This window comes from Lingula anatina, chromosome 3 (assembly GCF_051362555.1).
Source record: "Lingula anatina isolate TDL-2025a chromosome 3, LinAna3.0, whole genome shotgun sequence".
Classification (NCBI taxonomy): Eukaryota; Metazoa; Brachiopoda; class Lingulata; order Lingulida; family Lingulidae; genus Lingula; species Lingula anatina.
The window spans coordinates 18,456,468-18,470,076 of record NC_141769.1 but is presented as its reverse complement, the minus strand read 5'-3'; the positions used below and the strand labels follow the sequence as shown (position 1 = coordinate 18,470,076).

Below are 13,609 nucleotides of genomic sequence, written 5' to 3'. Positions count from 1 at the left end.
TTCATTCAACCATTTGTTTGTTTGTTTACCTATGACCCTCTTCATTTTTTTTGTCGGTCTGCATTTCTCTTTCTAATTCACTAACCGTTTTATGCATTTTTTGCCTTATTACTTCATTTATCTATCTATCTATCTGTCTACCTATCTATCTATCTATCTTTACCCATGCATTCATTCAATCGTTTTATAATTCCTTCGACTAAGATGATAGAGAAAATTGCTTTTGATACTTGAGTCTCATTTCGTTCTTATAACGGTTATTGTAGTTTGAGTATAAGCCATTTAAATGTTCTAACGTATTCGTTTTAAGTCGGTTTATCTGTATTCAGTGACAATTCCATTAGCCCTAAACACAGCTGTATCAGCATACGCTTGGCAATACTAAAGGTAGTGTATGAAATGTAGCAAGCTGGAAGTTAAGATTCCAAAATAGTTTGCAACTGGTTTCCTGTCGCCTTTTCGTCTTTAGATTGTGTGGTTGGTTTCGTTTTAAAAAGAATATTGAAGAGCACTCACTTAACGATCAACAACTGAAGTTAAGTCATACAAATTGGATCTGTATTTGAATCGGATATGCACCTAGATTTCCTGGGACAATTTCCTCTTTTTATCATGGTAAATCACTTCGCTTATTTGTCAATCTATACGCAATTTACAGCGCATTATCTTGTGCATTAGTACGACAAACCTTGTTAACTCGTAATTAAGATCACCAATAGTGGGATATCCTATAAGGCAAATTATCAATCACCGCTCCTAACGTGATTTATTGCTGCTGACGTCTTGAAACGATTGAGAAAACACATGCTTTTAGTTTAACTAAGGGTTGATAATAAAATCAACTCTGTCCCTACGGAGAAGACCGCTATTCTGTAGGCTTCGACTACTGGAGACCGTCTCTAAGAGGAAGATCGGAACGGTACTTGAACACGGCTTAAGAAATACACTGAAACAAATCCTACTTGAGATGTTCTAGATAAATATAATTGTACTTTTTTAATTACCATTTAAGCTAACTATACACGTAAGTGAATGAAGGGTTCTTTGAGAGACAAGAAATAATGCCTGTGGAAGATTTTTGTGATAGGGTAGAAAAATGTCAGTGATTTCTAGATTTTAATTCTTTTCAGAGAGATATTTATATCAAACCTTTCTGCAGCTCAAAACGTGGTAGATTTTACTGATATTCAGGCATTTATCTGTTCTGTTATGTAACGTTTTATATGTCAGAAACACATACGCTTTGCCGATAGTGTCATGTTTGAACACACTTGAGCCCGAAAACATTGTACAGAATACATTTAAATATGTTAAAGACATAGCAATTATATTATAGTCGGTCGACATTATACATACACGGAATTGCTTGTAAGTAAAATCTAAACATAAATGTCAAAATGGCAATAATCATGCAATAAATAAACATTTAGGACCAGAAACAATTAAAAAAGTTGTTTATGTAAATAAAGTGCGTTCAGCAAAACCTTACAAGCAAGATCTCAATGGCAGCCCCTCGCTTTCGTGAGCGTGATAAAAATAGAACGCACCTTCCTTCGAGTCCTTTAAAAGGTTGTAATTTCCTCCTCCCGAAAGCATTTGGGAATCTAACCGTTCCGTTTACAAGTCCATTTTGCAATTAGACTAGGAGACGAAGGGGAAATGTAGCTTGAAAGTCGAACCAATCATTTTTTCCCTTGGGACTATTACCCATGGTTTCCCAAACCACCCGTATGGCCATGTATTGACCTAGAAGATATTGTTGCATCGACTCGATGTTTTCATTTAATGCCGTTTAATCCCTAACATTACTTTTGTCTCAAATTCATTTCGAAAAAAAAACGCAGTTATTTCTTTGTTGGATTGATTTTTCTTTGAATTACATAGAGTCACCGAGTCGGAATGAACCTATTTAATCTTTTATTCAACTGTTACAAATGATTAATTTGTCTCTAAAAGTCGAACAGCGGAATTACAAGGACAAGGACAGTATTGCATTTGGCCGGCAGCGGTAGTAGAAAAATAACGTTTACAGATGAATAAAATTATATATATAATAAAATAACAAACACCGTCTGTGATGATATATATATACATTCGCAGTCAATTCAATACTTGTGATTTCTTCAGTGTCATGTATTAGAAACACGTTGTTAATTTAAAAGATTTTTCAACAACAATGCTAAAATTTCTCGTTTTAGCGGATATACTTTGTAAAAAATATGATCCAATATTCGAATGCAAAAGACAGCACAGCGTTTGGCATCATCAATTTATAACCAATCGAAACCTAAACCTCATGTTCCACTTTGTCTATACCCAAAATCCCAACCGATAGCAACCCCAAGGTAACAGATGAAGCTCTTTCAAGAGGCCAGATTGATGCGCTTACAAGCAGTATATCTCGTGCTTATTACGCGGACTTAATGGCGGCACTGTCTGTGGTGATTTAACGTGTGGCGGTGACGTTAATAACCCTCTTAATTGAATAGATATGCCGCGACTTTTTAACTATGCAGCACACATGTAACAGACGGATATGTATTTCGTTCTTTATTTGGTTATGTTACTTCCACTGAGGTTAATATATCATCAAATAGGACTGAGGCCGCGCCTCTTTATGCATGTAGATGAAAGAGACACTGGAATTACTTTGCCCTTATATCTATATTCAGATGGGGAGAGATGGCAATTTTATCTGTGCGTATTCATGTATGTTTTTCATATGCTCAGAAAAAATGCAAAAAATCTTTATTGTTCAATAACGTAATGTAAGAGTGGTCAAAATGTTTCCTGGGTCATTCCACAACTCTTGCATTTGACTCTTGCCAGTGAAGCACATTTTGTGTAATAATTTTGTAACTGTTTTATACCACTTTATAATTTCTGTTGATTTCTTTCCCTATTGGAGGCAACTATAGTTTAAAACAGCGAAAATAATGAGACAAGTCAAAATAATGCAATTTCAAACAAAATGTTTGCGTCCCTGACGACACTCAAATGTTTTTTTTTTAATGTGGAACGACCATTTATTATATTTCAACACATCAAAATATTTCGAGTAAATCAATATAGGTTGAGTGACGGTTCATTTACATGACAGAATTCAATACTCGATTTTTATCATTGATTGTGAGTTTATTGGCATCAATGATATTCGTGGTCATTGTAACAATTTTTTAGAACTGCGTTTTGTGTAATATTAATTAATGTTAATACTACTGCGATTTCCAATGAATATTTGTACTGTAATCGCTTCTTTGCAAATTTGAAAACGACCATTTTTGCCTAATTCCAAACAACAAAAGCCTTGTATAATATCCATATGAATTTTATTTACAGAACATAAAACAAACAACAACAAAAACGCTAGTGGCTAGCTTTTGTACAAAATCTCAACTTGAGTATATATATAAATAATATCAATAATATCAATAATATCAATGTACATATTAACATACAAATGATTGACATTCAAAATAAAGCTTTCCATCCTTTGATCATTAAGATTAAGCCCTCAACTGTAAGTTGGTGCACCAGTAGCGAACAGTTTAGAAGTACCCGTCTTGCGCAGGCGCCGGCATGCTTACGATATCTTAAATCGGTACAAAAAAAAATCTGTAACCCCATACCGTGCTCTATCATCTATGCTAAAGAGGCCTCATACTATTCACAGTTAAACATCAAAACGTATGGCATATTGCACCAGTATGTAATGTACTGGACAAATACAATGTAACATTTTTCTGTCTTTTACAGTTTAAATTATACAATAAATAATTACAATATCTGTCAAAACAACAAAATAAAGCTTCCAGATATAAACTTCCAGATTTGAAAGTTTTAAAAATCAAAAGCAAGTAAGTTGAAGAGGACAGGGTCTATATGATAAGAACCAACAGTTTCACACTGTAAAATTATAACATTATTATCACATTAGCTTTTTTTAAAAAAAACCAGTTCTATTGGCTTGTGAAGTTATTTTAACAAATTGTAATCTTTAGTAGCTAGCTATTTAAAAAATTCAACGCGGCTGCGAATGCATCTTTGGAAAGGCTGATAGTGTTTGTATTATTCAAATAATAAATGAGATCATTTTCACAGCGTCAAACGAAGTCTGGTCAAGGTAGGGAAAAGAGTCTGTGTCTCCTCTAATATATTTTTCTGCCTTCTGACTCTTAAAGATTTTAAGACAATTCATTAGGCTGTTCAATAATTTAATGGTAGATGTCTATGTTTATCTGCAAATTTTGTCAATATCATAATCGTTTAAAAGAATCGAAATAAAAAGGAGCATATGTTCATCTATTTTCATTTTTTCTTTATGATCTGTTTTCACCGTACAGTGGAGAAGTAGAAGTGGCAGTAAGTGGGGAGAGTCCTGGGACGTACATCCGGGGTATTAGAGATGAGTTTAGTCCCGCAGCAGCCGGATGACGTAGATACACGGCATCCATCCCGCGGATGATGTGAGGGGTGTACGCGGCCCAATAAGGATTAGACTGCAGCATTCTTTGAACCGCGGCGTAATTTCCAGCTTCTGCAAGTAGTTCTAGTCCAACAGCTGTCTGGCGCTTCCATTTCGTTCTGGAATGAATAAAAAAACCAAAATCAATTAGTCTCATAACTCGGTATGCAGAGGACTGCGAAACGCGCATGTGAGATCTTTATCTTTTTCATCAGCCGCATACCTTCCTGAATACGACTACTTTTTCATTTTTTACTCATATATTCCATCCTAGGGATTTGAGTCACTTATAATGTGAATTGGTGTTCTTTATTTGAATTTTTACTTTTAAATATCATTTGAGTTTTTATTCATTTGTCAGCTTATTTCTCAAATTAATTCATTCATTTATCAGCTTATTTCCTTTATTTATTTATATGTTTATTTATTTATTGTTTATTTATTTATTTGTTTGCTTGTTTGATCACGCACCTTCTGTTTTGGTACCACGTCTTTACTTGTGTGTCGGTGAGATTAAGCTGCGCTGCTAGCTCCATTCGGTCTTGAACGCTGAGGTACTTCTGCCTCTCAAAGCTCCTCTCCAGGCAGTTGAGCTGGTGGTCGGTGAAGGCGGTGCGAGCTTTGCGAGGTTTCTTTGGCTTCTGGGAGGCGTCGGCCGGGCTGCCATCACTGTTGAGGTGACATTTTTCGTCGTCACTTTTATCTGGAAATAATCAAGGGATTTGTTAAATTGTAGCTAGAATATTATCCAATCCTGTTGGTTGACTAATTACCGCTTGAAGTTTGATCATTTCTGGTAGTAAAAATGCCACCGACACAAACGTAATTATTATCATTGTAATATTTTTATTGAATTTAACTCATTGGATTTATGTAAATATATTACATTCCAGAAATCAATCTCTCTCTCTCTCTCTCTCTCTTTCTCTCTCTCTCTCTCTCTCTCTCTCTCTCTCTCACACACACACACACACACACACACACACATATCTGCTCCAATATTTCAACCCAACAAATATTAACTGAAACGTGTATAACCTACAGCAACGGCAGCCGTTTACAGTTTCAAAAAGTTTTTTAAAACTATCTGTCTTCTGTAACAGATGAGAATTTAACCTCTTTTGTGTGAGGCAAATAGTTCACTTTGCTGAATCTCGACAAGGCGTGAATGTTTTCAATGGCGTTTCTCTCTGCCTGGGGTGCAACAACATGTGAGAAGTCGCGTCACGCCCTAAATATGTCAGGTGCTGTAAAAATCGGTGTATTTTATGTCGTCTGCGTTATACTGCCATTAGACAATTACAATATATTTGTTTGTCATTTGTACGCGCTCTGTTCGAAGGTCTTGTAAGGCTTTATCATGAATTTCGATCAAACTGTCCATAAATGATTGCCATCATGTGCTTGTTGCAGCTGCGTCCCCCTTTTTTATTTATTTATTATTTATTTTTTGAGGGGGGGGGGTCTATGAATAAATCTCAAATCCATCATTGTGTTACTGACAATATGTTGGCGCATCTGTATGATGCATATCCCTTAAACATGAAACGATTTTCTCAATTTATTTACATATATTTGACAGTATTTACAACAAATGCATGAAGCATTATTACAAACAAAATAAGTGTGATTAATAAATTTTAAAACCATCCCTCGCGAACCACAATTACACGTCTACGAAACGCCCCAAGCTCACCCAAAAATAATGAGATAAGCCTGATACTTTAGTCACGATCGGAAAATATTTAAGACAGTTAGATTTACCATCAATGCAATTCACAAAATGACGTCCTTTCATATAACTTCCCCACTGGCAGGTGCACAGATAATTACAGGTATATAAACACCAACTTCCTACGTTAGCCTAAACCGTGTAATTTGTCCTCATATATAACAAAGTGAACTATGTATGATAACATACATGCTATTATGGCGGATGATTTCATGTAGACCATCCGTTGAGCTGCCACCTTGCGGTGAAATCGTAACCTGTATTTAAGAATGATTCATATTGGGTACCCTCACGCAATCTGACATTTCAAGACGAAGTGGTTATACATCTTCAATATTTTTTAATGAAAACATTAATGTTTTCCCAATCGTTTGTCCCCCTCCTATATCCGTGTATTGCATTATCATTTTGAACGCTTCCACCAGGAAATAAAAACAAGTGAATTAATTACTGAAATAAAAAAAGAAACGATTCTCTCATCTTCTGAATTATTGAATGAGTTTTGCTTCTGGGTAAGATCAGAGAACCAAGGCCTGAAACCTCAATCAAATGATATCAAAATAAATGTTTTTAAATCCTAAACGATTTGGGGTTTTAAGCGCGAGATGGAAATTCCCTGTCGCTGAATATTTTGTTGACAGTTTAACCGGTACTTCGCATGACTACTAGATTGTTGTGGTCGGACCGTTTGGCAGGCAAAACCACTCATATATTACACACCATCAGCAAACAAATTATCGTGTCCTTAAATCAAAAGCCAGTTTGACTTTAAGACATTTGACTGATTCACTGTAATGTCCTAAGTGTTTGCGGTGGTCAAGAGTAAAAGGAAGCTGTACAGTTTTAACGCACTATTATGAGTAAGAGGTATTTATGTCGCTATTAGTAAGTTGTCAGTCAGTATTATTAACTATTTCTTATTTCATTACTTTTATTCATTTATTTATTTATTTATTTATTTATTATTTTTGAAACGCGGAAATTATTATTCGAAAGGAGAACAAATTAATCTCCACACAGCGGCAGTAGTTAATTCTTCTACGGCAAAAAATCCTTCTTGGCGTACATCACTGCGATACCAGTGACGGTTCAACAAATTTAAGAAAATAAGTACAAATACATGTTTTGTAACACTAAAAACGAAAGGATTTTAAAACTGAACAAACAGTAAGTTACCATGAAACAATCAATGACCCCAAGGCTTAGTTATCGTATCACAGCAAAAAAGTAAGTGGAGATTTCAACTCGCAAATTTTTTATATTCACGAAAATAATAATAAAAAAATACTACTGCCATTCTAAACATCAAATTAAACCATCATACCAACGCATCAATAACAAACTAAGCTTTAACATACACTTAAATATTGGTCTAAATATTCGAAGAATTACAACTTCAAGTTGTTCGCAATTTAAACAAAAAGTGGCAAAATGCGTTCGCTTTTACTCTGCATATTCAAGTTTTTGGTTTTCTGTTTAATGGCGAAGAAAAATCGGCAAAACACAATGGACCACGTGATTGTCATAATGACTTTTTTCCCTTTCCCTTAAACTCTGGAACAAAAGCGTCAATTTACCAGGCGTATGGCTTGGACAGGGGGAGCAATTATATGAATAATTTATCCCATTGTTTTGGCATATCGAATGTCAGTACTTTCTATGCACATAACGTTCTTACGACACTTGATAAATTAGACGGAGAAAATTGTTCTGGTAATCAGAAAGAGTCCATGAGGTTGCCCAAGCCCGTTTGTCACGGTAAAACGAACGAATTTCACGCACAGCTGATGAACATGTGCCATACATTTGAATTCACCAAACACATGTGAATTTACGATATTTGAAATATATTCTTCCAAAAACAAAAACATTTTAATCTCCCACGAATACATTTAACTTAAAAACACAGGATGTTTTTTTCTCATAATTCTGTATGCATTAAATGGGAAGGGAAAAGTGCAGCATATGTTAGAAAATGACGATAATTTGTCGGTCGCTTTCGCCTTCGCAAGTTGAACAAGGAAAATATCAAGCCAGAACGTTACAAACACAAAGAGAAAAAATAGTCAATTTTCTTTAAATGGTTTAATTTTTCCTTTTAAGCTATTTAGCCTTGCTAAATGCTGCTAATAACCCATTTAAACGCAAGCGTTTTTTTGTTCACTGCCGCCTGCGACACGAAAGTGAACGCTTACGCCAACAAGACAGTGGAACTAATGCCATTTAAATTTTTCTTTCTTTTAATTTCATCCGATTTATTCTACAATTATCTAAGATGATAACGTCCTTTGTCGAACCTTTTGTCTCGTTGTTAAAAAAGCCACAAAGAAATTCAACGAAGCTATGGAATATTCGCGACAATAATTAGCGAAACAGTTGCGTACTAGCAAGTGTGTAATATTTTCCATGGAATGAGAACAGTTTCACACGTTGCGAAAGCGACCGAAAAAGCGGAACGCTACTAATGCATTGTCTTTTATACAAAATGAACACAAAAGATGTCAACGGTGTGGAGAATCTATCTATTTTTGTGTACCTAAATGGAACCCGATAGCCCGCATCCTTATAACGACAAACGACAATATATTCTAAGAGCCAGCATATCCTTCAGCGTATCTGCACTTTTTGGTTTCTTTTTTTTTTTTTTTAATGAAAAGACCGTGGGAAGGTTTTCCTCTTAAATGTTATGCCTATACCTGTCCAATATATTTGAATAATTAAAGGCATCATATTTTTTTGTGTCTAAACATCATTTGAGGAGTGCATATAAAATGTTTTCCTTGAAATATCTCATACGTGGCAAGCGTAAAAAAACAACAGCCACTGTTAGCGAAAATGGTCCCGTCCATTATGCCTTGTTTCCCGTGATATAACTCAATTTCACACCCTGTCTCCCGTATTTTTGTCAGCAACTGTCAGGACCCCCATGTTTGGAAAAGAAGTATTGATATTGGGTATTAACATTTTAAAATTGGCAGCTCCGCACTTATCAGAACAATTTCCAATTAACTGGCGCCCGTTGTCAATTTCACCCCCCGTAGAATTCAGCCAACTCATACGATACGGAAGTCAGTTACGTCACGGCAGTGTTCAGGAGCAACAGTGACCGTGTTTTCAGTTAGCAGAAAATGCTGAAAATGTATGAACAAAACGCCAAATTCGCCATTAAATTGCCACTTCTCACAACAAAAGGAGATTTTGCAAATTACCGGTTAAGTGTAGGGGTGGACGTTTTAGCTCACAATAGGTGCCGGCCACATCCTTTTCTCATATGGGTGCCAGCCCGATTGTTCACGAATGAACCTGTTATTATATACTATTGATACCTGTGACTAAGTCCAATAAGAAGATATATTTTGTCCTGGACGTTTTGTCCAACGTTTCGCATGTCACTATTATTTCTTAGCTCGTTTTACGTCGATTAAACGTAACGCCTGGCATTTCCGGCAATTGTTTTACAGGTATAGCTAATTATGAACCAAAATTGTCGATTTCCAGTGTCAATTTCAAACAAAAGCAATTTGGGTTGACACGAAAATTACTAATCTGGCCTAATATGTTGGTACACGGGAGGTCCGGGGGTGACATCACAACGATTCAACTCTGGGTTATATATATAATTTATTGGGTAAAATCCCCTATTCTGATTGTTTTACCCCTATGGTAATTTTTTTTTTTGTTTTCCCGCATATGACAGTTAATCCGTGGTTGGTCCAAGCCAAGCGTAAAATGTTACTTCAGTTGTTTTTACTTGTGTATGAATGAATGAAAATAATAATTACGGAAAGTTTGTTTATGGTACTCGAATTTAAATTATCTATTAGATATGATATATAATATATGATATTTTAAATATTTTTATCTTAGATTCTGCAGGAATTAAAAATGGTTCTTTAAAATTATATCATGAGAACGTTTACATGAATGGAGAAAATATTTTAATGCCAACGAGCCATCACGCAGAGGTAAAAGCGTTCTCTGGTTATAGGTCATTTATCCTACATAGTTCATGATAAAAGACCGTTATGTTAAAAACCTGCCAGTTATTTAAGGGACTAGGCACCGCTGTCTCCATTAAAACGGCGGTTCGACGAGCCTTTAGTCTTCGCAAATTACTCCTTTTTCTCCGCAAATCACTTGGAAAGGTGTTCTGATGTTAACTACGGTTCTAAAACAATACGCCCCCCCTTGAGCAGCACGCGAATGAGATGACTTTTATCTTCGTTTCTGAAGGCTGCTTTACAGATATTTTCTCAATTTGCATTTCAATAAAGCTTGAACAAAGATGAACCTGTTTTATTCGCATTGTAACCATTATGAGGCGCGTCAGCTCTGTTCAAATGATAATCATAAATGTCGCGGAATTAGCAAAATTGTTTATCCTCGGGGCGCTATCCAAGTTGAGGGGGTTCAAAAGAATCACAAAAATTCCCATAAACCTTTCAACGCCTATGTCAGGTGAAGCACGCTAAATACACAAAATTGCTTCTTTTTGTCGAGAAACAAAAAGTTAAAAAATCTAGCCCCTCGATCCAGCCTCGGGCCATGCCTCATCGCATCATCTCTCTTAATGTACTGTCCACATAGCAGGTGTATGGGGGTTTATTTTTGTGTTAGGTTGGATTTAAAAGGGTCCCCTTCATTGTATTACGCTGTACAATTGACTTTGTGAATCCAAAATTTTACTGACAATAAACACGTTTATTACTAATCAACTTTGGTCCGCTGAGAAATAAGCCCCCGAAAGTAATTTTAGGGGGAAGGGGATAAGACGCATTGCCTTATTTTAATGTTTAATGTATTAGGTTATTTTAAAATGGGAATTAAATATGCTGCCTTTCTATTTGGAAATCTTAACACATATTGAGTAATATCAACGTTGTGATTCATCACAATCCACACCTAATACACCTCGATCACACTCTGAAAATTTGTGTCATTTTTATTTAAGCCATTCAAAACCTGTATCGCAAAACCTCTGATAGGGGGCCTATATCTTACCTTCACAATCGTCATCATACTCCTCATCATCTTCCTCGTCATCTTCGTTATTTAAAACGTCAATTTCTTTAGATCGTGAAATCTTGTCGCTCCAAGAGGTTTTAAGTTTGTTATATTTCTTGTCTCGTGTAAGGTCGCTTCGTAGCGTTGACATGGACCCCAGGCTCCCGACTGAGGAAGTAGGGGACACGTTTTTCATGGAAAAGTCTAAAGAAGAAGGAATGGACACACTTATACACGGGGGTGACGGCCTAGGTGCTCTCACGGGATGTCTGTCACTTAGGATGTCTGTGATCAAAAAGCTTGGACGCGCGGAGGGCGGTGTAACACTGACAGGGGCATTGCTTTTAGCCTCCCCCTCCTCAGTACTGTCTTTTCGTTTCTTTTTCTCACTCGGTGCCTCCTCCCCTCTCTTTGAAATATTTGATGCTGGCGAGTCAGCTTCTGAGGCCGTCGGGGATGATAACGCCGGTGACACAGACCGGGGTCTTTTTCTGTTTCGTTCCTCTTGTTTTTCTTCACCTGTATCATTCCCCGTGTCAGCTAAACCTGTCGTCTTACTTGTCGCCACCAGAGCTTTTATGTCATACTTCGACGGACTACTCATTGTGACCGAGTTCTGCTATATTTTCACCAAATCCCCTGCTTTTTTCTGGTGCCGATTGATATGTGTAATGGCTTAATAAATGTTGACACTTTTTTCTTGTATATTTCAACTGGGGCTGAAATCTGCAGTTCCACGTGAGATTCCGTGCTCAGTTCGACCCCTAAGCTTTCTCAGCGCAGTTGCACTCGTGTTTGTCCACAGCTCACTGGGTCGGTGTTCCACTATGCAGCTTACACAGAATTACCCCGGTACTTTACGCGTCTGTCAAGGCTAAGTGGTAAATTTTCATCGGCATCATATGTCCTTCCACCGCGCTCTCTCGTCGATGTTTAACACCACTCGACAAGTGATACACTGTAATAAAGACATAATCAACTCCGCCGCGATTCCATCACCAGCTGGTTTTTTACTATCCATACTAGGGGCACCTTTATAACATCCTTACGCCATTAGATCCTGACGAGGGATGCTGCCTGTACTCACCCACGTTTGGATAAAACATTAGAAGTAGTCGAGGCCCGGGTCGCGCGTTCCTAACAAGTGAGTAAAGCAGCGCATTAAGTCATTAGCGGGTGACTGAGCTGCTTCTGCGTTTTCATTGGTTTATTTCGACCGGATGGACGACACGGCAGCCCTTCAGTGCTATCGCTGGGGAGGGGCGGCGCGAGTTGTCAAATACAGATTCAACGATGATAACAGTTCGACTATTCTGTCAACAGAGGAAGTGGAGAAATTATTATTCATAGCTGTTGGTTTAGGAAAAGCTCGTTAACACTCCGGTAAACTAAGATTAGCACTACCACGTGACGGGTCTCCGTCCGCTACGATGGGGAGACGAGATACAGCGTGTGCCTACGTACTTGAACCTGGGAGAATTTATTAGACGAACCAGTCCTTCAGCAAAAGAAAGTTCAATTTTTTTCTTATTGGTCCTACAACTCGTTTCAAATTTGTGGGTTGCCTAGCAGAGAAGATTTTGAGGTGTTTTTTTTTTTTTTTTTTTTTTTTTTTTTTTTTTTTTTTTTTTGCTTAATTTTTCAAAATCTATAAGTATATATATAATTACCGGGATTTTTTTATATGTTCATTATCGTCTTTCTTATTTTCCAAAATCTAACCCCAACAATTTTTTTGAAAAAAATATCTCACTGTGTTTCTTTTTTTTTTTAAGTACCTTCAAGATAATTAGCTTACCACCATACACCAGCATAATCTCCACGTCGTTATCTTTTTCTTTGTCGTATGTAGTTAAGTAATTTGAAATGTGTGTAGTTCAGTTTAATACGTAGGTCATGGCCTCAAACACCTAATAAGAAAGACTCCAATATAGCGACATTGTGTAGTGTGTACAGGGTAACTATATTTTGCTTGTAGGTCGCCAAATGATCCCGCGAGACATGATTTTCTTACTCTCAGCAACAAAAATGATCGCTGTAAAACTGAACCACTTTGTTCGTGCAAATAAAAAACACATTTGTCATCGTACAAGACGGAATAGCACTGACATATACCTGCCACTGCGGCGACATGGGTTCCACGGGAGACTGGTGACTTGTTTTCGAATATTATGTCTTGGCATTTGTCGTGTCATGGGAGGTTTATTTTCAGTTACGGTGTTAATTTTTACAAAGAAATACAAGACGTCCCGGTGATCAGTAGCGGTGCCACTGTACTGCACGTCTTGATTTTTAAGCATTTTATCTGCCAGTCAAATTGGCAGGAGCTTTGACACATCCAAAACTGAAATCTGCCCCTTCTTACCTTTAGCTTTCAATATGTCCTACTCATTTATTTAAACGTAAAC

At 36.8% G+C, this 13,609-nt stretch overlaps 1 protein-coding gene across 1 annotated transcript; it reads right to left on the bottom strand.

Moving 5' to 3' along the window:
* Positions 1-3,312: 3,312 nt before the first annotated feature.
* On the bottom strand, positions 3,313-12,263 carry LOC106153076 (uncharacterized). The gene is made up of 3 exons (XM_013526857.3): positions 11,199-12,263; positions 4,937-5,168; positions 3,313-4,584 (listed from the first exon to the last, which is right to left on the bottom strand). The coding sequence occupies exons 1-3, from the start codon at positions 11,803-11,805 to the stop codon at positions 4,320-4,322; spliced, it is 1,104 nt and encodes a 367-aa protein (XP_013382311.2). The 5' UTR covers positions 11,806-12,263; the 3' UTR covers positions 3,313-4,319.
* Between the last annotated feature and the right edge of the window lie 1,346 nt (positions 12,264-13,609).

Excerpts from the sequence above, each read along its gene's own strand:
- LOC106153076 (XM_013526857.3), bottom strand. The coding sequence starts at position 11,805 with ATGAGTAGTCCGTCGAAGTATGACATAAAAGCTCTGGTGGCGACAAGT. Across the intron at positions 5,169-11,198 it reads GTATGATGACGATTGTGAAG|ATAAAAGTGACGACGAAAAA; the intron begins GTAAGATATAGG and ends GATTATTTCCAG. Across the intron at positions 4,585-4,936 it reads ACGTGGTACCAAAACAGAAG|AACGAAATGGAAGCGCCAGA; the intron begins GTGCGTGATCAA and ends TATTCATTCCAG.